Source organism: Oncorhynchus clarkii, chromosome 18, assembly GCF_045791955.1.
Source record: "Oncorhynchus clarkii lewisi isolate Uvic-CL-2024 chromosome 18, UVic_Ocla_1.0, whole genome shotgun sequence".
Taxonomy (NCBI): Eukaryota; Metazoa; Chordata; class Actinopteri; order Salmoniformes; family Salmonidae; genus Oncorhynchus; species Oncorhynchus clarkii.
Window position 1 is genome coordinate 57,674,995 of NC_092164.1, and position 23,892 is coordinate 57,698,886.

Genomic DNA, 23,892 nt, shown 5'->3' on the forward strand with positions numbered 1-23,892 from the left:
TCAGGGAGCTGTTAAAGTACCTTTTGCACATGCTGTATGTGTTCCTTTAGGGAGTAAATCAGGATGTCATCAATGTAGACGATGAGAAAGCTGTTGATCATATCCTGGAAAACCTTGTTCATAAAGGATTGGAAGATGGCGGGGGCGTTAGTAAGGCCATAGGGCATGACCAGGTATTCGTAGTGCCCTCGTGCGGTGATAAAGGCTGTCTTCCATTCGTCGCCTTCACGTATACGGACAAGGTTATATGCACTTTGCAGGTCGAGTTTTGTTTAGATGTTGGCGCGGTCCACTTGTTCAAGGGTTGCTGGGATCAGAGGAAGACGGTTCTTGACATCATTCAGAGAACGTTAATCAATACATGATCGGAGACCACTGTCCTTTTTTCCAAGAAGAAGAAGCTGGACTCAGCCGGGGAAGAAGGACGAATGAAACCGTTTGAGTGTTTCATCAATGTAGTTCTCTATTGCCTCATTTTCCGGGATAGATAGGGGGTAAACTCGGCCCTTTGATGGGGACCCTTCAGGGAGTAAGTCAGTAGCACAGTCCCCTGGGCGATGTGGTGGCAGAGTGGAGGCCTTGATTTTGCTGAAGACATTGCTGTACTGGGCGTATTCAGATGGTATGGAGGGTGTATAGTTATGCACGCTCAAGTTTTTCATTTTTTTGTCTTATTTCTTGTTTGTTTCACAATAAAACATATTTTGCATCTTAAAAGTGGTAGGCATGTTGTGTAAATAAAATGATACAAATCCCCCCAAAATCTATTTTAATTCCAGCGTGTAAGTCAACAAACAGGAAAAATGTGAAGGGGGGTGAATACTTTCACAAGCCACTGAATGTCTACTATGAAAGGTATAAACAAAAAGAGCTATTGTGCTCTTTTTGTTTTTTTAAGTTGAAAAGCATAAAACTAAAATGAAGACATTCAGGAATTCATTGAGTCATAAATATCAAAGGTCTCAGTAATGCTGCATATCCTAATACATTTTTTTTCTTTTTTTTCCTACGTAATTATTAACAGTTTAACAGGGGGATGTTATTATAAGTACAAGATTAGCGTGTCTTACTTTTATTGCAAAGTGGGGAAAACATCTTACTGTAACAAGACATAACATTATCCTAGTAGCCTATGCCTATAGGCCTATCCATTTTATTTTGTATTTTTACTTATTTATTTAACTCAGTTAAGAACAAATTCTTATCTACAATGATGGCCTACCAAAAGGAAAAAGGCCTCCTGCGGGGACAGGGGCCTGGGATTAAAAATAACAGTGCAGATAAAAAACAGATAAGATGGTGTGCAGGTGAAGACACCCAAGAGGGCTTTAATGAGTGCTTCAACAGAATTGTAAATTAAAGAAGTGTATTCGTTTCAGGTTATTACCACAGAACTTGGTTGTTGATTATGTGATGATAATGTGTATGTAATTTCTTTCTCCAGGGACAAAAGAGGGCTGACCCTACTGAGCTGAAAGCTATTTTCATAAAGGTCAGTTGTGTAAGAATCAATTTGCCTATGGATCAACAACATTTCCTTAGCTCACTGGATACAAGCCAACTTCGTGTACTGGAAAGCCACTACTAATATTGCATTTATTTGTAGGCTTCTTCTGGTTCAAGTCACAAAAACAAGAGAATAGCACATTTCTGGTTTTCTCCATTGAGGTCTGAATCCTAACTTGAGATCCCTGCACACAGCTTGAATTTCTACCATTGACATCATTGCATGATTTATGCCTATTAAAGTCTTGAGTTACGTGTGAATGATCGCAAGTTAGGTGTCTGCCCAAAGGATTGAAACAGTCAGCGTCAGTGTCTTTCTTGACCAATAGATCACTTATTAACAAATCAATGATGCTGTCTGTCTGTCTGTCTGTCTGTCTGTCTGTCTCTATGTGTGTCTGTCTGTCTGTCTGTCTGTCTGTCTGTCTGTCTGTCTGTCTGTCTGTCTGTCTGTCTGTCTGTCCGTCCGTCTGTCTCTATGTGTGTGTGTGTGTGTGTGTGTGTGTGTGCTGTTGCAGTATGCCAGCATCCAGAAGAACAATGAGGCCTTCATGTCTCCAGAGGACTTTGTGGCCCGGTTTCTCTATGCACACACTGACATCAGGCTGTCTGACGAGGCCACCTCACTGCTGGCTGGGGTGGTGGACCAGAAGAAAGATGGGTGGGTATGATGGACAGACGACCAGGGCTCGTATCACAAAGCGTATCAGAGAATGTGTGCTGATCTAGGATCAGTTTGGCCTTTTAACCATCTCACAAAGCTTTGTGAATACAGGCCCTGACCAGGAAAAACTCCAGGCTTTATGCCTAGCTAAAGGTTGGTTACAACAACAACCTGGAGTACTGCTAGGGTTATACCAAGGGCCTGGATTACAGATATGGTTACAGATATTACCTGGAGTACTGCTAGAGTTATAGATAGGGCCTGGATTACTGCTAGGGTTATAGATAGGGCCTGGAGTACTGCTAGAGTTATAGATAGGGCCTGGAGTACTGCTAGAGTTATAGATATGGCCATGAGTATTGCTAGAGTTATAGATAGGGTCTGGAGTACTGCTAGGGTTATAGATAGGGCCTGGAGTACTGCTAGGGTTATAGATATTGCCTGGAGTACTGCTAGAGTTATAGATAGGGCCCGGAATACTGCTAGAGTTATAGATATGGCCATGAGTATTGCTAGAGTTATAGATAGGGTCTGGAGTACTTCTAGAGTTATAGATAGGGCCTGGAGTACCGCTAGAGTTATAGATATGGCCTGGAGTACTGCTAGGGTTATAGATAGGGCCTGGAGTACTGCTAGGGTTATAGATATTGCCTGGAGTACTGCTAGAGTTATAGATAGGGCCTGGAGTACTGCTAGAGTTATAGATAGGGCCTGGAGTACTGCTAGAGTTATAGATATGGCCTTTTGTACTGCTAGAGTTATAGATATGGTCTTTTGTACTGCTAGAGTTATATATAGGGCCTGGTGTACTGTTAGGGTTATAGATAGGGCCTGGAGTACTGCTAGGGTTATAGAAAGGGCCTGGAGTACTGGCAGGGTTATATATAGGGCCTGGAGTACTGCTAGGGTTATAGATAGGGCCTGGAGTACTGCCAGGGTTATAGATAGGGCCTGGAGTACTGCTAGGGTTATAGATAGGGCCTGGAGTACTGCCAGAGTTATATATAGGGCCTGGAGTACCGCTAGGGTTATAGATAGGGCCTGGAGTACTGCTAGGGTTATAGAAAGGGCCTGGAGTACTGCTAGGGTTATAGATAGGGCCTGGAGTACTGCTAGGGTTATAGAAAGGGCATGGAGTACTGCTAGGGTTATAGATAGGGCCTGGAGTACTGCTAGGGTTATAGATAGGGCCTGGAGTACTGCTAGGGTTATAGAAAGGGCCCGGAGTACTGCTAGGGTTATAGATAGGGCCTAGAGTACTGCTAGGGTTATAGATAGGGCCCGGGGTACTGCTAGGGTTATAGATAGGGCCTGGAGTACTGCTAGAGTTATAGATAGGGCCCGGGGTACTGCTAGGGTTATAGAAAGGGCCTGGAGTACTGCTAGGGTTATAGATAGGGCCTGGAGTACTGCTAGAGTTATAGATAGGGCCTGGAGTACTGCTAGAGTTATAGATATGGCCTTTTGTACTGCTAGAGTTATAGATATGGTCTTTTGTACTGCTAGAGTTATATATAGGGCCTGGTGTACTGTTAGGGTTATAGAAAGGGCCTGGAGTACTGCTAGGGTTATAGAAAGGGCCTGGAGTACTGGCAGGGTTATATATAGGGCCTGGAGTACTGCTAGGGTTATAGATAGGGCCTGGAGTACTGCCAGGGTTATAGATAGGGCCTGGAGTACTGCTAGGGTTATAGATAGGGCCTGGAGTACTGCCAGAGTTATATATAGGGCCTGGAGTACCGCTAGGGTTATAGATAGGGCCTGGAGTACTGCTAGGGTTATAGAAAGGGCCTGGAGTACTGCTAGGGTTATAGATAGGGCCTGGAGTACTGCTAGGGTTATAGAAAGGGCATGGAGTACTGCTAGGGTTATAGATAGGGCCTTGAGTACTGCTAGGGTTATAGATAGGGCCTGGAGTACTGCTAGGGTTATAGAAAGGGCCCGGAGTACTGCTAGGGTTATAGATAGGGCCTAGAGTACTGCTAGGGTTATAGATAGGGCCCGGGGTACTGCTAGGGTTATAGATAGGGCCTGGAGTACTGCTAGAGTTATAGATAGGGCCCGGGGTACTGCTAGGGTTATAGAAAGGGCCTGGAGTACTGCTAGGGTTATAGATAGGGCCTGGAGTACTGCTAGAGTTATAGATAGGGCCTGGAGTACTGCTAGAGTTATAGATAGGGCCTGGAGTACTGCTAGGGTTATAGATAGGGCCTGGAGTACTGCTAGGGTTATAGATAGGGCCTGGAGTACTGCTAGGGTTATAGATAGGGCCCGGGGTACTGCTAGGGTTATAGATAGGGCCTGGAGTACTGCTAGGGTTATAGATAGGGCCTGGAGTACTGCTAGGGTTATAGATAGGGCCCGGGGTACTGCTATGATTATAGATAGGGCCTGGAGTGCTGCTAGAGTTGTAGATAGGGCCTGGAGTACTGCTAGAGTTATAGATAGGGCCTGGAGTACTCCTAGAGTTATAGATAGGGCCTGGAGTACTCCTAGAGTTATAGATAGGGCCTGGAGTACTGCTAGGGTTATAGATAGGGCCTGGAGTACTGCTAGGGTTATAGATAGGGCCCGGGGTACTGCTAGGGTTATAGATAGGGCCTGGAGTGCTGCTAGAGTTGTAGATAGGGCCTGGAGTACTGCTAGAGTTATAGATAGGGCCTGGAGTACTCCTAGAGTTATAGATAGGGCCTGGAGTACTCCTAGAGTTATAGATAGGGCCTGGAGTACTGCTAGGGTTATAGATAGGGCCTAGCCCTTATTTTCTAATGCACAGGATGCAACCCAAATATTATACTTTTTTTTAGCTCATGATGAATTTATTTACCACTTATTTATTTGATTCATTATGTTTCAAAAATAAACTCTTAGAAATCCTCAAAGGCCCTTTGTCAGGTGTTGTTCTGTTCCTCCTGTTGGTTGTTGTACCCTAATTCATCTCATCTTTCCCCATCTCCCCTTAACCCCCATCACCCCTGTGTTTTGCATTAATATGTATGTTTTTAATGATACATAATGACGGGCAATAAAATGTTAGGGTAAGTCAAAAAGAAAAAGTGTGTTGCCATGGCAACCACCTGGGCTCCGGCAAAGAGCAGAGTGCATGCGGTCATGTTGCTCACATTATGAAAGCCTGCTTTAAAATGGAGTGGAGGCTGGCTGCACACATGCACTGTAATTGCCCATGCCATTCAGCACTCCTGCATTGTGTGGCTTTGCTAGCTAGATAAATGGCTGCAGCAAAACTGCTATTAAGGGATAAATCTATTAGGAAACCATGGCTTGGTCTCTGTATCTGAACTTCATTTGGTGTGGTCGGGTGGTGGGTAGGGGATACCAAATGATAAGGAAGCAGAAATGTCTGCTTTGATGGTTTGATCAAAGCCACGAAATCAGAAACCTTTGTTTGAATGCCTCCATTTTGTTTACAGTTGGCATCGTAGGTTAGTCGTCATGTATTTTGTTTTAGCTCGTTTTTCTTTTTTTAAGACATTCTGATTTCACTAGACAATGAGATGGATGATTATGCCTAGTGCGGAAGAGAGAACAGACAATGGCTACGCGTGTCAACATCACCCCCTTTTATGTTCACGGATAACAGGAACGCATTGTTTTTCAAGTATTGGCAAGAACCTGTTGAGTGACCTCCCTGACAAAAAAGAAAGTAAGGAAACAAGCCACTTACACAATCATATTATGATATACTCCCTCTAGTTAAAATTAGAGTCTTTTTCAGGATATGCATACGGCATACATTTTTTTCTTGCCAATGCGTCTGCCTCTGTTTTTACCCCAGGTAGGATTCCATTTCACAGAGATGAGTCAGGGCGGGGTAATCGTTTTTGTGAGTAGAGGGGGTTTGGATGTACGTAAACAGTGTAATGCATTTCTTTGCCTCCCTCTGTGACTGTGTAAATCAGGTGATACACTCACTGACAGCCATCACAGTCTCTCTGCCTGGAAATCACTTTTCTCTCTTGTTATTCACCCTCCCCAGACTTGGCTGGCTGAGATAGATACACTCCCTCTCTATGTCTGCAAATTACTCATTCAGCACATGTAGACATCCCTACTTCTGTCTCAAAGATGTGTCAGAGATGTTTCCTCCCTCCTCTCTCTCTCTCTTTCTCCCTCTCTCTCTCTCTCTCTCCCTCTCTCTCTCTCTCTCTCTCGCTCTCTCTCTCTCTCTCTCTCTCTCTCTCTCTCTCTCTCTCTCTCTCTCTCTCTCTCTCTCTCTCTCTCTCTCGCTCTCTCTCTCTCTCGCGCTCTCTCTCTCTCTCTCGTTCTCTCGTTCTCTCTCTCTCTCTCTCTCTCTCTCTCTCTCTCTCTCTCTCTCTCTCTCTCTCTCTCTCATACACACTTATTTTTCTCTTTCTCTCTTTTTTTCCGATGGAAACCTCTTCAAACCCTCTGAGGTTAGTCTCTGGGGTTAAAACTTTGTAAAGAGAGCATGCTGGGAAAATAGCAGTCCTCCCAGCCAGCCATGTGCATTTTGGTGTGGTCTGCTTGGAAGAACCCAAAGCATCCAGCCCACCAGCCGGACAGCTAGCCAGCCAGTCAGTCAGCTAGCCAGCAGTCACCTCTGGGTGGAAGGCTGTCAGTGACAATAGCAGGGACAGGGGGTTTATTGAAGGGATCGTCTTTCCTTTTACTAGCAGGGATAAAAGCTGTCGCTCCAGCCTAATCCGCCCAAGTGTTTATGCTGTAAACAGTGTTCTAGACCCTCGCTAGCTGCTGAAGATGACAGTAAAGTCTAGACTTTCATAGACACCCTCAAACAAAGACATCAAGGATGTCTACCTCCACATTGACTTCGTACAGAGATACACTTTCAACCTTTGTTGACCTCTGACTCTCAGACTAAGATTTAAAGTGAATAACAATCCCGTACATGTGGTATAGCATTAACTGTGTACGTCTTACATTTCCCAGAAACATAGTCTCATGTTCGTAAATGCAAATGTTTGTGCACTGTTTACCCAGACCATGGACATGCCTAGAAAAAACCTGGTCCCGTGCCATATAAGTTGATGGTTGGTAGATACTGTTGGTTGATTTGATTATTGGAGTCTGCATTGCAAAGTGATGCCCTCTCTTTTTGGGGGGTAATTGTTTTGTAGTAGTCATAGCAATGCTAATCAACCATCATAAGCCTCATCCCTGGCACAATCACCACTGTGTGTGTGTGTGTGTGTGTGTATGTCATCATACCCCAGATAATCAACAGCAGTGTAAGTTTCAGTAAAATGCTCATAAGCCATGTCTAGAAAAATACTGAAATGCTAACAACATAAATGAATGTAAGCTGATATGCATACTGTACTTCCTCGTCTTATTTCAGGCATTTTAGACAGTATCTTTTTTCTCCCCTGCACTCGTCTGTATTATTGTCAAACAGTAACTCATGAAATTACCTTCCAAATTGGTAATTGTTATGTTTGAGAAAATGTTCCTTTTAAACGTTCAATATGCTTCCAGCCGCGAGAGTTGTAAATATGTTAGCTTTCCTCTAACAGCCGATGCATGGACTCAGCAGCACACTTTTGTATCCCTCCACCCACTCCCTACCAACAGGCCCCTGTTCTAAAACTGTCAGCTCGCTTAGTTAATATAACAATTACTCTTGACTTTTCAACACGGCAGTTTTTTCTATACTGTAAGGCAGGCAGAGCATGCCTACAAGCCTACAAATTCCAAATGAATCCATCTTTGAATTTCATCAGTAACAAAATTAATTAGAGTAGCCAGAAAAATGTAATCATCGCTCCCCTGGAAATTGAAATAGATTGCAGATGCATGCTCAGGGGACTGCTCATTAGGACTGACCCTGCGTAATTATAGTATCCATTTGTGAAATTCATAATGGACTTGAGGCAACTTTGAACCGAGCATGAATTAAGACTAGATTGCGCCGGGGTCCCCAGGGCTCCCATGGATCAGTTGGTGTATTCTCCCTTTGTTATAGATGATGTGGGCATATTAGAGAGAAGTGTAGTACAATGGTATTAATGGCACATACATTCTGTAGCCTACACATCAAGAGAGAGAGAAAGAGAGAGAGAAAGAGAAAGAGAGAGAGAGAGAGAGAGAGAGAGAGAGTGAAAAGATTGAGAAGAGAAAGGGAGAGAGAGAAAGGGAGAGAGAAAAAGAAAGACAAATATAGAGAGATAGAGAGAGAGAGCAAGAGAGAATTCACCCTTCCTAATACATTGTTGGGCTTGTGCACAAATGTATATTTTTGTGCTGAAATATAGTGAAAGGATATCCGTTCAAAACTCCCTTTGTGCTTGTACACCTGTTTATAATGGCAGAGGGGGAAATGTAAAACGTCATATTTAGTCCTTTTTACATGTGTAAAGTTGCCCGTCAACGTTATAGCAGCCAACTCAGACTGGCACACTATACTGACATGAAGAACAGAGTTCTTTCAAAACCTTGTTTAATGTTTTTATTTTCCTACAGTCATACTCATTGGATTTAGGACATTTCACTCAGCTGAGAAGTGGCCTACTTGAATTAAGATGGACATATAGGCTGTTCTGTTGTTTGGTTTTGTCACCCAGTAAAGCCCAGTGTTATACATTGGAACTTGTATAGTTCTCTCTTAATGATTACACTACACGTGCTGTAAAATGTGTCAAGTATGAACAAGTACAAACTACTACGTTTGTATCCATTTTTTTGCTTGTTTTACTGATAGTCCTCTGCTTTTTCATTGTGGAACAGGCCGTTCGTTATCTGTAGACCTTTAGGATATCCTAACATTCACCTTCCTGTCTGTCTGTCTGTCTGTCTGTCTGTCTGTCTGTCTGTCTGTCTGTCTGTCTGTCTGTCTGTCTGTCTGTCTGTCTTTCTCTCTCTCTCTCTCTCTCTCTCTCTCTCTCTCTCTCTCTCTCTCTCTCTCTCTCTCTCTCTCTCTCTCTCTCTCTCTCTCTCTCTCTCTCTCTCTCTCTCTCTCTCTCTCTCTCTCTCTCTCTCTCTTTCTCTTTCTCTTTCTTTCTTTCCATCAGGTTGATCTCCTTCCAGGAGTTTGTGGCCTTTGAGTCGGTCCTCTGTGCCCCAGATGCTCTCTACGTGGTTGCCTTCCTGCTGTTCGACAAGACGGGCAAAGGAGCAGCCACCTACGGTACGTAACGTTCCCTCTGATTTGATTGACAGCTCTATTTCCAACCCCCAGGTTTGATTTGTGACCGCTGAAGTACAAAACAATGTGGACACATATAGCTAGGATATTATATTGAAGTGAAGGAGGAATTCTTAAAGCTGTTCTCAAGTACACTATAAGTTATTTTATTTACTGAAAGTACATTTCATTGGACATGTTCTATTTTTTTTATTTTGGAAAAGGTAAAAAGACATCACTTTTACTAAAAAACAAAATAACCTAAAAAATAATATTGTCACATATAACCATCAGAATCAATGACAGTAACCTTAGCCCCTATGAAGGTGACAGTGTAAGCACCCCTATGGAGATGACAGATATTGGTTTTGGAGGGGTGGGGGGGGGGGAGAAGACATGTCTGTCTGTCGGAGAGGAGGGGAGTGTGTTTGTGATTGGGACCATTACCTAGAAGGCTCCAAGCCCAGAGGTGAGAAGAGGAGACATTTGTACGTGATTCACATTTCCCTAATTGATTTAAACAACCTTAATTTTGCCTTCTGTATGTATGCCAAATTAGCACATTAGGACTGATTTGAAATGCGGCGCACATATCTTGGGCACAAACAGAGAGAAAGTAAATTCCGTTCTAATTGTTGGTAGTCGGCAGGGAGTAAGATCATTGTGGTTGATTATGTATGCACATATGTAAATGTTCATATTTAAAAGGAGCAATTACACTATTTATCAGTGACGTGGTGTATCTGGTTTGGTAATTAAAAGCTCTGTTGTTTTTCTGCCTTCTGAAAGGTTAATGAATATAGCCTACCCCGACGCTACCGTGGCTACGCTAGGAGATGCAACAAGAAGTGGAAAATTGCATGAAAAACATTACACATGCTCATACGCTGCTGTTTATCGCTCACGTTCAGCTACCATTTCACCGAAAGAAAATCACTTGTGATTGAGATTATGGTCTTGTCAAAGTCGCTTTATTGTGATCCATTACATGATTTGATCTCTTTCTTCAATTTTTCATTAGATGAAATGGCCTTCTCCATCTCAACCAAAATAACAAGTCACTCCTTTATAACGTATTGAAAGCAGGAATTGCTGTGGCTTAGCTGCATTAAAGACAGTTTGTTTTTCCACATCATAAATGGGTTTTTGTTATACATTTTTATTACATTTTTGTACGTTGTTTTCTTGTTTGTTAATAACCTGTGTAATTCCTATTAAGTGATCGCGGAAAAACAGATATTTTTACATGAAGGGATGTTAATTTTAAGTGTTTTATAAAAAGTAAATCCATCATTTTGTGGAATAGAGTTAATTAAACTGTGACATGCAACACACATTAAAACGGGATTGTACTTCAGCCAAAGAGACCAAAAAATAGAAGAATAAAAGGTTGCCTGAATGTTGACAGGTCCATAAAGGCTGATAATATAAACGGCAGGTCTGGAATAGGGAATGGCACTGCAGTGTTACACTGCCCAGTAAATGCAGCATTTTTATTGCCTCATTAAAGTGTAAAACCTGCTGGAGCTGTCTTGTTCCGAAAGGTATGGCCTGATCTGTCTGGGGAAAAAAATATCACTACCATTTCTCTGGTCTGTGTCCCAAATGACATAACTATTCCCTAAATAGTGCACTACTATCGATCAAAGGTATTTATGAAATAGGGTGCAATTTGGTACGGATCCCCTCTCTCATTTCTCTTTAAGTTATTCATTCACTGATACATGCTAGGGTATGAAACACGTTTTTTGTTTAGTGGTGTAATAAAAAATAGGTTTCTTTCTGACTATCTGTTGTTTTGGTTTCTCTGATGAGGCTGTAATCATTTGGGCTGGTGTTCAATGTCTCCCACCTACATTACCTCTACTGAATGAGACTCTTACAGAATTAGAAAAGCGTATAATCACATAGCTTTGCATATTTTATAGCTACGGTAGGCCTACAGTACTGTCTAATGCTTCCATCAGATATCTATCCATCATCGTTGTTTAGACCTATGGTTTCAGGGACCTGTAACCTTAATAATTATTAACACATACTTTTCTAATATGAGATCTATAAAAAAGAAACTGGTCAATGAGGATAATTTCTACGATTTCATAGAAAATAATAGCACATTTCTTTCTGACATAATACACAACATTGTCTCCCATGTCTGCAAGTAACTGAGTCTTGTGAAGCAATGCTACTGCTAACCAGCCATCTACAATAGTCTGTTTGTCAACAGGGTCAGAATAAAAAGGGGACTGATTTCATTAAAGGTGCCTGTCTTGTCTGGTCTCTCCTCAGAGGATGTGAAGCAGGTCTTCAGCCAGACCACCAACCATCAGCACATCCCCTTTAACTGGGATTCTGAGTTCATGCGGCTGCACTTCGGCACGGAGAGGACCAAGCACCTCAGCTATGGAGAGTTCACCCAGTTCCTCCTGGTGGGTTGATATTTTCTATATCACCTTGCACTCACATATAGTGACTGTCTCTCTCTCTCTCTCTCTCTCTCTCTCTCCCTCCTGTCTGAGTAAATGCTCTCTCTCTCTCTCTCTCTCTCTCTCTCTCTCTCTCTCTCTCTCTCTCTCTCTCTCTCTCTCTCTCTCTCTCTCTGTCTGAGTAAATGTCTTGCTCTTTTTTGTCCATGTCAATGTGTCTTTCTGTCAGTTAGTTAGTCCTTTACCTCCTCTCTCCCTTTGTGTCTGACTCTGTCTATCTGTCGAGTTCTTTTCATTTTGCCTTCAGACCCTGCATACCCATTATTGTACAAAGTCAATGAAACCCCATCAGTCTGTGTTAGATATTTACTCTAACCTGCTTGTCTGTATTCACACTGTGTGATGACCATGGTGTGTGTGTGTCTGTATTCACACTGTGTGTGATGCCCATGGTGTGTGTGTGTATCTGTATTCAGACTGTGTGTTAAAAGCTATGGTGTGTGTCTGTATTCAGTGTACTATTTGATGCCCATCCAGCCCCTGGCCTGACACACACAGACTTGGGTTCCTCTACTTGGTCCTGTTTCCCAACACAGCTTGTCCTGATACTACTTGGTCCTGTTTCCCAACACAGCTCATCATATTGTCCTGATTCTACTTGGTCCTGTTTCCCAACACAGCTCATCATATTGTCCTGATTCTACTTGTGGTCCTGTTTCCCAACACAGCTCATCATATTGTCCTGATTCTACTTGTGGTCCTGTTTCCCAATACAGCTCATCATATTGTCCTGGTTCTACTTGGTCCTGTTTCCCAACACAGCTCATCATATTGTCCTGATTCTACTTGTGGTCCTGTTTCCCAACACAGCTCATCATATTGTCCTGATTCTACGTGTAGTCCTGTTTCCCAATACAGCTCATCATATTGTCCTGGCTCTACTTGGTCCTGTTTCCCAACACAGCTCATCATATTGTCCTGATTCTACTTGTGGTCCTGTTTCCCAACACAGCTCATCATATTGTCCTGGTTCTACTTGTGGTCCTGTTTCCCAATACAGCTCATCATATTGTCCTGGTTCTACTTGGTCCTGTTTCCCAACACAGCTCATCATATTGTCCTGATTCTACTTGTGGTCCTGTTTCCCAACACAGCTCATCATATTGTCCTGGTTCTACTTGGTCCTGTTTCCCAACACAGCTCATCATATTGTCCTGATTCTACTTGTGGTCCTGTTTCCCAACACAGCTCATCATATTGTCCTGGTTCTACTTGGTCCTGTTTCCCAACACAGCTCATCATATTGTCCTGATTCTACTTGTGGTCCTGTTTCCCAACACAGCTCATCATATTGTCCTGATTCTACGTGTAGTCCTGTTTCCCAATACAGCTCATCATATTGTCCTGGCTCTACTTGGTCCTGTTTCCCAACACAGCTCATCATATTGTCCTGATTCTACTTGTGGTCCTGTTTCCCAACACAGCTCATCATATTGTCCTGGTTCTACTTGTGGTCCTGTTTCCCAATACAGCTCATCATATTGTCCTGGTTCTACTTGGTCCTGTTTCCCAACACAGCTCATCATATTGTCCTGATTCTACTTGTGGTCCTGTTTCCCAACACAGCTCATCATATTGTCCTGGTTCTACTTGGTCCTGTTTCCCAACACAGCTCATCATATTGTCCTGATTCTACTTGTGGTCCTGTTTCCCAACACAGCTCATCATATTGTCCTGATTCTACTCGGTCCTGTTTCCCAACACAGCTCATCATATTGTCCTGATTCTACTTGGTCCTGTTTCCCAACACAGCTCATCATATTGTCCTGATTCTACTTGTGGTCCTGTTTCCCAACACAGCTCATCATATTGTCCTGATTCTAATTGGGCCTGTTTCCCAACACAGCTCATCATATTGTCCTGATTTTACTTGGTCCTGTTTCCCAACACAGCTCATCATATTGTCCTGATTCTACTTGGTCCTGTTTCCCAACACAGCTCATCATATTGTCCTGATTCTACTTGGTCCTGTTTCCCAACACAGCTCATCATGTTGTCCTGGTTCTACTTGGTCCTGTTTCCCAACACAGCTCATCATATTGTCCTGATTCTACTTGTGGTCCTGTTTCCCAACACAGCTCATCATATTGTCCTGATTCTACTTGGTCCTGTTTCCCAACACAGCTCATCATATTGTCCTGATTCTACTTGTGGTCCTGTTTCCCAACACAGCTCATCATATTGTCCTGATTCTACTTGTGGTCCTGTTTCCCAACACAGCTCATCATATTGTCCTGATTTTACTTGGTCCTGTTTCCCAACATAGCTCATCATATTGTCCTGATTTTACTTGGTCCTGTTTCCCAACACAGCTCATCATATTGTCCTGATTCTACTTGGTCCTGTTTCCCAACACAGCTCATCATATTGTCCTGATTTTACTTGGTCCTGTTTCCCAACACAGCTCATCATATTGTCCTGATTCTACTTGGTCCTGTTTCCCAACACAGCTCATCATATTGTCCTGATTCTACTTGTGGTCCTGTTTCCCAACACAGCTCATCATATTGTCCTGGTTCTACGTGTAGTCCTGTTTCCCAATACAGCTCATCATATTGTCCTGGCTCTACTTGGTCCTGTTTCCCAACACAGCTCATCATATTGTCCTGATTCTACTTGTGGTCCTGTTTCCCAACACAGCTCATCATATTGTCCTGGTTCTACTTGTGGTCCTGTTTCCCAATACAGCTCATCATATTGTCCTGGTTCTACTTGGTCCTGTTTCCCAACACAGCTCATCATATTGTCCTGATTCTACTTGTGGTCCTGTTTCCCAACACAGCTCATCATATTGTCCTGGTTCTACTTGGTCCTGTTTCCCAACACAGCTCATCATATTGTCCTGATTCTACTTGTGGTCCTGTTTCCCAACACAGCTCATCATATTGTCCTGATTCTACTCGGTCCTGTTTCCCAACACAGCTCATCATATTGTCCTGATTCTACTTGGTCCTGTTTCCCAACACAGCTCATCATATTGTCCTGATTCTACTTGGTCCTGTTTCCCAACACAGCTCATCATATTGTCCTGATTCTAATTGGGCCTGTTTCCCAACACAGCTCATCATATTGTCCTGATTTTACTTGGTCCTGTTTCCCAACACAGCTCATCATATTGTCCTGATTCTACTTATGGTCCTGTTTCCCAACACAGCTCATCATATTGTCCTGATTCTACTTGGTCCTGTTTCCTAACACAGCTCATCATATTGTCCTGATTCTACTTGTGGTCCTGTTTCCCAACACAGCTCATCATATTGTCCTGATTCTACTTGGTCCTGTTTCCTAACACAGCTCATCATATTGTCCTGATTCTACCTGGTCCTGTTTCCCAACACAGCTCATCATATTGTCCTGATTCTACTTGGTCCTGTTTCCCAACACAGCTCATCATGTTGTCCTGGTTCTACTTGGTCCTGTTTCCCAACACAGCTCATCATATTGTCCTGATTCTACTTGTGGTCCTGTTTCCCAACACAGCTCATCATATTGTCCTGATTTTACTTGGTCCTGTTTCCCAACATAGCTCATCATATTGTCCTGATTTTACTTGGTCCTGTTTCCCAACACAGCTCATCATATTGTCCTGATTCTACTTGGTCCTGGTTCCCAACACAGCTCATCATATTGTCCTGATTTTACTTGGTCCTGTTTCCCAACACAGCTCATCATATTGTCCTGATTCTACTTGGTCCTGTTTCCCAACACAGCTCATCATATTGTCCTGATTCTACTTGTGGTCCTGTTTCCCAACACAGCTCATCATATTGTCCTGGTTCTACTTGTGGTCCTGTTTCCCAATACAGCTCATCATATTGTCCTGGTTCTACTTGGTCCTGTTCCCCAGCACAGCTCATCATATTGTCCTGATTCTACTTGGTCCTGTTTCCCAACACAGCTCATCATATTGTCCTGATTGTACTTGGTCCTGTTTCCCAGCACAGCTCATCATATTGTCCTGATTCTACTTGGTCCTGTTTCCCAGCACAGCTCATCATATTGTCCTGATTCTACTTGGTCCTGTTTCCCAACACAGCTCATCATATTGTCCTGATTCTACTTGGTCCTGTTTCCCAGCACAGCTCATCATATTGTCCTGATTCTACTTGGTCCTGTTTCCCAACACAGCTCATCATATTGTCCTGATTCTACTTGGTCCTGTTTCCCAACACAGCTCATCATATTGTCCTGATTCTACTTGGTCCTGTTTCCCAACACAGCTCATCATATTGTCCTGATTCTACTTGGTCCTGTTTCCCAGCACAGCTCATCATATTGTCCTTATTCTACTTGGTCCTGTTTCCCAACACAGCTCATCATATTGTCCTGATACTACTTGGTCCTGTTTCCCAGCACAGCTCATCATATTGTCCTGATTCTACTTGTGGTCCTGTTTCCCAACACAGCTCATCATATTGTCCTGATTCTACTTGTGGTCCTGTTTCCCAACACAGCTCATCATATTGTCCTGATTCTACTTGGTCCTGTTTCCCAACACAGCTCATCATATTGTCCTGATTCTACTTGGTCCTGTTTCCCAACACAGCTCATCATATTGTCCTGATTCTACTTGTGGTCCTGTTTCCCAACACAGCTCATCATATTGTCCTGATTCTACTTGTGGTCCTGTTTCCCAACACAGCTCATCATATTGTCCTGATTCTACTTGTGGTCCTGTTTCCCAACACAGCTCATCATATTGTCCTGATTCTACTTGGTCCTGTTTCCCAATACAGCTCATCATATTGTCCTGATTCTACTTGGTCCTGTTTCCCAACACAGCTCATCATATTGTCCTGATTCTACTTGGTCCTGTTTCCCAACACAGCTCATCATATTGTCCTGATTCTACTTGTGGTCCTGTTTCCCAACACAGCTCATCATATTGTCCTGATTCTACTTGTGGTCCTGTTTCCCAGCACAGCTCATCATATTGTCCTGATTCTACTTGGTCCTGTTTCCCAATACAGCTCATCATATTGTCCTGATTCTACTTGGTCCTGTTTCCCAACACAGCTCATCATATTGTCCTGATTCTACTTGGTCCTGTTTCCCAGCACAGCTCATCATATTGTCCTGATTCTACTTGGTCCTGTTTCCCAACACAGCTCATCATATTGTCCTGATTCTACTTGGTCCTGTTTCCCAACACAGCTCATCATATTGTCCTGATTCTACTTGGTCCTGTTTCCCAACACAGCTCATCATATTGTCCTGATTCTACTTGGTCCTGTTTCCCAGCACAGCTCATCATATTGTCCTTATTCTACTTGGTCCTGTTTCCCAACACAGCTCATCATATTGTCCTGATACTACTTGGTCCTGTTTCCCAGCACAGCTCATCATATTGTCCTGATTCTACTTGTGGTCCTGTTTCCCAACACAGCTCATCATATTGTCCTGATTCTACTTGTGGTCCTGTTTCCCAACACAGCTCATCATATTGTCCTGATTCTACTTGGTCCTGTTTCCCAACACAGCTCATCATATTGTCCTGATTCTACTTGGTCCTGTTTCCCAACACAGCTCATCATATTGTCCTGATTCTACTTGTGGTCCTGTTTCCCAACACAGCTCATCATATTGTCCTGATTCTACTTGTGGTCCTGTTTCCCAACACAGCTCATCATATTGTCCTGATTCTACTTGGTCCTGTTTCCCAACACAGCTCATCATATTGTCCTGATTCTACTTGTGGTCCTGTTTCCCAACACAGCTCATCATATTGTCCTGATTCTACTTGTGGTCCTGTTTCCCAATACAGCTCATCATATTGTCCTGGTTCTACTTGGTCCTGTTTCCCAACACAGCTCATCATATTGTCCTGATTCTACTTGTGGTCTTGTTTCCCAACACAGCTCATCATATTGTCCTGATGCTACTTGGTCCTGTTTCCCAACACAGCTCATCATATTGTCCTGATTCTACTTGTGGTCCTGTTTCCCAATACAGCTCATCATATTGTCCTGGTTCTACTTGGTCCTGTTTCCCAACACAGCTCATCATATTGTCCTGATTCTACTTGTGGTCCTGTTTCCCAACACAGCTCATCATATTGTCCTGATGCTACTTGGTCCTGTTTCCCAACACAGCTCATCATATTGTCCTGATTCTACTTGTGGTCCTGTTTCCCAACACAGCTCATCATATTGTCCTGATTCTACTTGTGGTCCTGTTTCCCAATACAGCTCATCATATTGTCCTGATTCTACTTGGTCCTGTTTCCCAACACAGCTCATCATATTGTCCTGATTCTACTTGGTCCTGTTTCCCAACACAGCTCATCATATTGTCCTGATTCTACTTGGTCCTGTTTCCCAACACAGCTCATCATATTGTCCTGATTCTACTTGTGGTCCTGTTTCCCAACACAGCTCATCATATTGTCCTGATTCTACTTGGTCCTGTTTCCCAACACAGCTCATCATATTGTCCTGATTCTACTTGGTCCTGTTTCCCAACACAGCTCATCATATTGTCCTGATTCTACTTATGGTCATGTTTCCCAACACAGCTCATCATATTGTCCTGATTCTACTTGGTCCTGTTTCCCAACACAGCTCATCATATTGTCCTGATTCTACTTGGTCCTGTTTCCCAACACAGCTCATCATATTGTCCTGATTCTACTTGGTCCTGTTTCCCAACACAGCTCATCATATTGTCCTGATTCTACTTGGTCCTGTTTCCCAACACAGCTCATCATATTGTCCTGATTCTACTTGGTCCTGTTTCCCAGCACAGCTCATCATATTGTCCTTATTCTACTTGGTCCTGTTTCCCAACACAGCTCATCATATTGTCCTGATACTACTTGGTCCTGTTTCCCAGCACAGCTCATCATATTGTCCTGATTCTACTTGTGGTCCTGTTTCCCAACACAGCTCATCATATTGTCCTGATTCTACTTGTGGTCCTGTTTCCCAACACAGCTCATCATATTGTCCTGATTCTACTTGGTCCTGTTTCCCAACACAGCTCATCATATTGTCCTGATTCTACTTGGTCCTGTTTCCCAACACAGCTCATCATATTGTCCTGATTCTACTTGTGGTCCTGTTTCCCAACACAGCTCATCATATTGTCCTGATTCTACTTGTGGTCCTGTTTCCCAACACAGCTCATCATATTGTCCTGATTCTACTTGGTCCTGTTTCCCAACACAGCTCATCATATTGTCCTGATTCTACTTGTGGTCCTGTTTCCCAACACAGCTCATCATATTGTCCTGATTCTACTTGTGGTCCTGTTTCCCAATACAGCTCATCATATTGCCCTGGTTCTACTTGGTCCTGTTTCCCAACACAGCTCATCATATTGTCCTGATTCTACTTGTGGTCCTGTTTCCCAACACAGCTCATCATATTGTCCTGATGCTACTTGGTCCTGTTTCCCAACACAGCTCATCATATTGTCCTGATTCTACTTGTGGTCCTGTTTCCCAATACAGCTCATCATATTGTCCTGGTTCTACTTGGTCCTGTTTCCCAACACAGCTCATCATATTGTCCTGATGCTACTTGGTCCTGTTTCCCAACACAGCTCATCATATTGTCCTGATTCTACTTGTGGTCCTGTTTCCCAACACAGGTCATCATATTGTCCTGATTCTACTTGTGGTCCTGTTTCCCAATACAGCTCATCATATTGTCCTGATTCTACTTGGTCCTGTTTCCCAACACAGCTCATCATATTGTCCTGATTCTACTTGGTCCTGTTTCCCAACACAGCTCATCATATTGTCCTGATTCTACTTGGTCCTGTTTCCCAACACAGCTCATCATATTGTCCTGATTCTACTTGTGGTCCTGTTTCCCAACACAGCTCATCATATTGTCCTGATTCTACTTGGTCCTGTTTCCCAACACAGCTCATCATATTGTCCTGATTCTACTTGGTCCTGTTTCCCAACACAGCTCATCATATTGTCCTGATTCTACTTATGGTCATGTTTCCCAACACAGCTCATCATATTGTCCTGATTCTACTTGGTCCTGTTTCCCAACACAGCTCATCATATTGTCCTGATTCTACTTGGTCCTGTTTCCCAACACAGCTCATCATATTGTCCTGATTCTACTTGGTCCTGTTTCCCAACACAGCTCATCATATTGTCCTGATTCTACTTGTGGTCCTGTTTCCCAACACAGCTCATCATATTGTCCTGAATCTACTTGGTCCTGTTTCCCAACACAGCTCATCATATTGTCCTGATTCTACTTGGTCCTGTTTCCCAGCACAGCTCATCATATTGTCCTGATTCTACTTGGTCCTGTTTCCCAACACAGCTCATCATATTGTCCTGATTCTACTTGGTCCTGTTTCCCAACACAGCTCATCATATTGTCCTGATTCTACTTGTGGTCCTGTTTCCCAACACAGCTCATCATATTGTCCTGATTCTACTTGGTCCTGTTTCCCAACACAGCTCATCATATTGTCCTGATTCTACTTGGTCCTGTTTCCCAACACAGCTCATCATATTGTCCTGATTCTACTTATGGTCATGTTTCCCAACACAGCTCATCATATTGTCCTGATTCTACTTGGTCCTGTTTCCCAACACAGCTCATCATATTGTCCTGATTCTACTTGGTCCTGTTTCCCAACACAGCTCATCATATTGTCCTGATTCTACTTGGTCCTGTTTCCCAACACAGCTCATCATATTGTCCTGATTCTACTTGTGGTCCTGTTTCCCAACACAGCTCATCATATTGTCCTGATTCTACTTGGTCCTGTTTCCCAACACAGCTCATCATATTGTCCTGATTCTACTTGGTCCTGTTTCCCAGCACAGCTCATCATATTGTCCTGATTCTACTTGGTCCTGTTTCCCAACACAGCTCATCATATTGTCCTGATTCTACTTGGTCCTGTTTCCCAACACAGCTCATCATATTGTCCTGATTCTACTTGTGGTCCTGTTTCCCAACACAGCTCATCATATTGTCCTGATTCTACTTGGTCCTGTTTCCCAACACAGCTCGCCATATTGTCCTGATTAGGCATTAATGAAACACTGAGGTTATACTTTAGACCACACTGGCATTTGTTTTCCATTACAGTTAAGTGACGTAACCACCAATATAAACCCAATCCACCTATACACCCTTCTATCGAAAACAGGTAGACGTGTTCTCTTCCATAAAGGATAGTATCAGCCGTGCTGCTGCTGCCGCATTCCTTTTGTATTTGTGGTGTGCTAGCCATTTTCCAATATGATGTCTAGACGTGAAATCAGGGGAGAGGGAGACTGGAGGAGAGGGAGAGTGGGGGAGAGGGAGAGTGGAGGAGAGGGCCTTGCCAAGTTTGCATCTACACTCACTATATCTGAATGAGCTTTCTATGTTACACTTAACTTGGACCAGATGGGTTGTACTGTGAATAACACACTGATATTGTGTGTGTGTGTGTGTGTGTGGGTGGGTGGGTGTGTGTGTGTGTGTGTGTGTGTCTGTGTGTGTGTGTCTGTGTGTCTGTGTGTGTGTGTGTGTCTGTGTGTCTGTGTGTCTGTGTGTGTGTGTGTCTGTGTGTGTCTGTGTGTGTCTGTGTGTCTGTGTGTGTGTGTGTGTGTGTCTGTGTGTGTGTGGGTGGGTGGGTGTGTGTGTGTCTGTGTGTGTGTGTCTGTGTGTGTGTGTCTGTGTGTGTGTGTGTGTGTCTGTGTGTGTGTGTGTCTGTGTGCATGCATGCATGTGTGTGTTGCAGCCAGTTACATTAGGGAAATATTTTACATTCAGGGCTTGCACAGTTCGACTCCAGTGGTTTCCAATACTTCATACCAGAAGTGCAGCAGTAATGCTCATAGCTCAACTATGAAATACACATTTCCTATTTCACTCACTTCATTTAGTCAGTTTGCCCCAATTTCATAGCTATTGATTCATGTCATAATAACTGAGTCAGAAAAATCATTTTTTCTGTGGTTCTTATTTAATTCAGGGGCTGTGATTTAAGTGTTTTCCTAGTAGTAGAGGAGAAAATGGTTGTTATAAATCCACTTAGACCTGAGTGAAGACCTTTACTGTTATTTTAAGTTATTCAGTTATTTTAATGAACTACTATTTAAAAATACTATAATTTCTATTCCCCCTTGTAATATGAATGATAATACAGATTTAAGCTGTGTATCTCACAGTTAAGCGCAGTATAATTGTAATAATACATACTTTTATTATACAGCAAATATACTGTATGTACATTCAGGGGCCAGTTTATTAGGTACACCCATCTAGTACTGGTTCGGACCCCACTTTGCCTCCAGCACAGCTTGAATTCTTCGGGCATGGAAACATTGCTCAATTGGTATGAAAGGACCTAACCCGTGCCAGGAAAACATTCCCCACACTCAGTCAACGTACCTGGTTAAATAAGGGTTAAATAAATACAATTTTAAAATGACACCACCGCCACCAGTATGTACTGTTGACACCTGGCAGGATTACGCCATATCCTGATTCAACAGGAACTGGGATGCATCGGACCAGGCCATCACGTGCCCACTGGGGCCGCTTCTTCTTGTTTTTAGAGTGGTACCTGGTGTGGTCGTCTGCTGCAGTAGCCCATCCGTAACAAGGACTGACGAGTTGTGCATTGCGAGATGCCGTTCTGCACACAACTGTAGCTTGCACAATTTTTGACATTTTCATTTGACCTCTCATCGACAAGCTGTTTTTGCCCACAAGACTGTGTTTTTTTGTTTGTAATCCCTAGACACTGTTGTTTGTGAAAAGCCCAAAAGCCCAGAACGTTTCTGAGATACTGTAACCGGCGCGCCTGGCACCAGCGATCATACCACTGCACCACGCTCAAAGTTGCTTAGGTCACTCGTTTGGCCCATTTTAACATTCAAGCGAACAGTAACTGAATGCCTCGATGCCTGTCTGCCTGCTTTATAGAGCAAGCCACGTCCACGTGACTCATTGTCTGTAGGAGCAAACCATTTTCGTGAATGGGGTGGTGTACCTAATAAACTGTGTACTGTATATACTAAGGTTTATTTTCAGTGGTTTCCTCAATGGGGTTAGTCATCCTTATACACTGTGTTTACTTGCATAATCATCCATAATGATGACGAGCCAGATGCACACAAGAACCGGAAAAACTTTTTCGCTGCAAATTTCTCGCCAATTACTGTCTCGGTGGATGCCAGAGATTATCTAAAATTACATGATTTGCATTTCAAATGGCACCCTATTCCCATATAGTGCAGTACACTTGTCCAGGGCCCATGGGGTACTGGTCAAAAGTAGTGAACTATGTAGGGTATAGAGTGTGATTTAGAATGCAACCATTATTTTTTTCCCACTTGCAGGGTTTTTTTCAGGATCAGAAAGGAGCTTAGGTGGTGGACGTGGCAGGGCAATGGGCACAGTCGGACAGTCAGCGCAGCTGAATTTTAGAGGCCCCCCCATCTTGGCTGTGTAGAGAAATTTGTACATTTTTAAGATTAGAGAAATTATTGCTGTTTTAAAGCTAATTTTCTGCAATTCTACACATTTTTCCATGGAGGTGTGAGAAAATGTTTATATTTTAAAGCTAATTTCATGCGATTCTACATGTTCTGCCATGAAGCTGAGAGAACATTTAACCGTTTTAAAGCTAATTTTCTGCAATTCTACACATGTTGCCATGGCTAATACTATGTTCCTATGCTCAAACAATAATACAATCAATACTGCTAAATTCATTGTTTTGGGAATTTTGCCACCAATATACAGTATAGGTCTGTGGCTGGCACACCGAACATGGATGGAGGGCATTAAAGTGGCCTTGTTACGTTATGTCTGAGCTTTGAAAGCTACAGTCTCTGATCTGGGGTTGTGTTTTCAATGGTAATTTCAATGCTTGATATTCACCAATTTAGCTGGGGGAAAAAACAGAATCCCAGACTGTAGCTTTAAGGGTCAGTAATGACTTTAACCTGGTGTGTGTTGATCGGAACCACTGGGAACAGTTAGAGGGAATCTGTACAGTATTTCTCCTGCAGGTATTCCATTGTTTAAAGACCTTAAACAGCAGGAAAGACGCCAACGCCTTTCGTATCGAAACCCAAAACAGAAGTGGCTCGTCAAATGTTTTTTATTCCGTCCAGTCCAGGAACAATTAAAGTG

At 43.0% G+C, this 23,892-nt stretch overlaps 1 protein-coding gene across 1 annotated transcript in view; it reads left to right on the forward strand.

The window, feature by feature from the left end:
- LOC139373775 (electrogenic aspartate/glutamate antiporter SLC25A13, mitochondrial) overlaps positions 1 to 23,892 on the forward strand; it is a 98,680-nt gene that overhangs the window by 12,605 nt on the left and 62,183 nt on the right. Inside the window, 4 exon segments of the mRNA XM_071114755.1 lie at positions 1,445 to 1,492; positions 2,025 to 2,167; positions 9,181 to 9,296; positions 11,583 to 11,722. Of these exon segments, the coding sequence (XP_070970856.1) occupies positions 1,445 to 1,492; positions 2,025 to 2,167; positions 9,181 to 9,296; positions 11,583 to 11,722 (447 nt within the window).